Source organism: Leuciscus leuciscus (genome assembly GCF_965113295.1).
Source record: "Leuciscus leuciscus genome assembly, chromosome: 4".
Taxonomy (NCBI): Eukaryota; Metazoa; Chordata; class Actinopteri; order Cypriniformes; family Leuciscidae; genus Leuciscus; species Leuciscus leuciscus.
The window spans coordinates 53,440,525-53,442,979 of record NC_138728.1 but is presented as its reverse complement, the minus strand read 5'-3'; the positions used below and the strand labels follow the sequence as shown (position 1 = coordinate 53,442,979).

General features: G+C 51.0%; 1 protein-coding gene across 1 annotated transcript; it reads right to left on the bottom strand.

The window, feature by feature from the left end:
• Nucleotides 1–507: 507 nt before the first annotated feature.
• Nucleotides 508–974, bottom strand: LOC309497322 (uncharacterized protein). Its single transcript, XM_082167531.1, has 2 exons — nucleotides 803–974; nucleotides 508–707 (listed from the first exon to the last, which is right to left on the bottom strand). The coding sequence occupies exons 1-2, from the start codon at nucleotides 945–947 to the stop codon at nucleotides 526–528; spliced, it is 327 nt and encodes a 108-aa protein (XP_082023657.1). The 5' UTR covers nucleotides 948–974; the 3' UTR covers nucleotides 508–525.
• Nucleotides 975–2,455: the final 1,481 nt, after the last annotated feature.

Here is a 2,455-nt window from a genome sequence, read left to right as displayed (position 1 = left end):
GTGCTCCATGGCCTGCTGGGGAGTCAAGTTGGCCACATAAAATTTGTCCGCCGTCCGCGTGTCGTGGCACATAAACTTGGACAGCTTCACCCGGTTGTCATTGTTGTGGGTGAACTTGATCTGGAAAGACAGAGACAGAGAAAAGTCAAAACCAATGCCGCCACCAGGGAAGGCCGCCGAAATACGCGCCAGAGCGCCCAAAAACACTTACGTGACTGGCAATGGACGTCCGGACGTCGGTGAAGGTGGGGCAGCCGGGAAGGCCCATCGACTTCCAGGCCTCCTGGAAGTAGCAGTTCAAGTTCTTGCAGGGGTTTTGGGTGGACGTGAAAAACAGGTATTTGGTCCTTCAGCTGGAGGAACCTCGTCACCCACCCAAACTCCTCCTCCGTCAAGGCGATCTGGGCCGACCCGAAGGCCATGTTGGTCTTGTGCTGGGCTATCTGTGGACACACAGGGGAGGGGGGGGGGGGGGACGACAGTCAGGAGAGGCGGCAAAAACAAATCGGGCACAACAAATAAAAGTCAGACGCTCACATTGATGAGGTGCGCCCTCTCAGAGGAGGATTTACGGGCCCCCACAACCTCCTGGATGGTGATATTCTGAAAAACACCCCCTCTGTGGCCGTAAATGCAGGAGAGCAGTGCCGCAAAGTGCCCGTAAAACCTCCACAGGTTCTTCAGGCTGGGCTCCTTCTCCAGGAGGTCTAAAGACGGGAGAGAAGCACAACGTCAAGGTTCAAACGTTCGTTCGGCAACAGGTGAGTACCTTGAGTCGGGGAGAAGGTAAAAGACAACTTACCCAGTAGCTCGGGGATGGCCTTGGCCGCGAGCTCCCGGCACCTCAAAAGGGTGGCCTTGGCAAGGATATTCGTCTCCTTGCCCTCCTTGACCGCCGTCTGGTGGACGGCCAAGCCCCTCTTCAGGGACTTCCTCAGGCTCCCCATCTCCCTGCGAAGGCCGACCAGGGCTTTTCTGGAGAGGCGGCAGGACTGCGGAGTGGTTTCGGAAAGGAACCGCATGAAGCAGCCGACGTTCAGCACATAGTGCTGGATGGTGGTCACCGCCATTTTGGCCTGTCGGAGGGAGCTGACCCAACTGCGAGAAGACAAGAAAGGTTACAGTGGCGATAGATTGGTCGAGGGTGGAGACCATAGGTACGGCCGGGTTGGAGGCCCTCAGGGCAGTCAGCTTGGAAAGACACACTCTCCTCTTGCAGAAGCGGAGCGCTTCGTCCTGCACCCCCACCGAGACCTCAGAGTGCGTACGGATATGGCGGTCGAGGCGGTTGGAGAATTTGTTGCACGCCGGAACCGGGCAGAGGCCTGCACGGGCGTTCACTCGCCCCGACTCCATGGCAAGGAGGAGCTTCCTCTCCTCCTTGTTCTTGACGCCGTGGGTGACGACCAGGTGCTGGCCAAGGCGGGCGTAAGAGCGCAAACAGATCGGGCACGTTTCGATGGGCATCTTTCCACGACTGGACAGCAGACAACGGGCTCGCAGACTCGCTTGGTGGTGGTCTAGTGTGGACTGACTAGGGGTCGACTCGCTCCCTTAAAACCTGTACTGTACACTTACCTGAAATTGGAGTGCAATTTAAAGTAATTTACTGTACACTTACCTGAAAAGGGAGTGTATCATCCCAGCTACAGCTTAATAGGCTTTCCATGGTCAGACTGGACAGGTTGTTATTACAGTTTTATTTTAAATTTTAATATTTTTTATTTTATTTTAAGTGTTTATGAAATAAAAATGCATGTTTATGATCTCTACTGTGCGTGGATATGTTTAACTTTATCCCTTGTAATTTTCATTTTATTAATACATTTTAAATATTTTTTGAAAATGCAATTATTTTTATTTTTTTTATGAATATGTAAAAAGCGACCCTAACCCTTAAACTTCATTTCAGTCATACGGTGTAAACAGCTGCTGCCACCCCCTTCGACAAGGTAATTTCAAAGTGTTATTTTGAGAATATTTCAGACTACAGAGGTCCCGTCACTTAAGTTACAGTTGGGCACAGGAAGGGCCCACTTGCAACTTATTCGACAGGGTCCCTGTAAGCTGTCACATGTCCACGGACAGCTTACAGGGACCCTGTCGAATAAGTTACAGTTGGGCACAGGAAGGGCCCACTTGCAACTTATATTACAGGGTCCCTGTAAGCTGTCCGTGGACAATGCATTAATAGGTCATATCATGTTTCTAGAAGTTCAAACTGAACTAACTTTGTTTCCATTTGTCAAAGATGCTACTGACTTGCCCGTTGTGCCCATCAAAAGTTGTGCACCTAAGGCACCACCTGAGGTCACAGCACCAAATAGAAAATTCAGAGGAAAGGAAAATATTGCTGAAACTTGCCAGGGGTAGAATAAAGCTAAGGAACATCAGGTGTCCTGAGTGTGACATCATTTTTGAAAATGTGGAGCGACACTGTCAGCTCTGGATGGCC

What these genes read in the sequence shown, in the direction of transcription:
- LOC309497322 (XM_082167531.1), bottom strand. Translation starts at nt 947, where the DNA reads ATGGGGAGCCTGAGGAAGTCCCTGAAGAGGGGCTTGGCCGTCCACCAG. An exon ending in GGCCATCCCCGAGCTACTGG is followed by an intron (nt 708 to 802) that starts GTAAGTTGTCTT and finishes TCCCGTCTTTAG; the next exon opens with ACCTCCTGGAGAAGGAGCCC.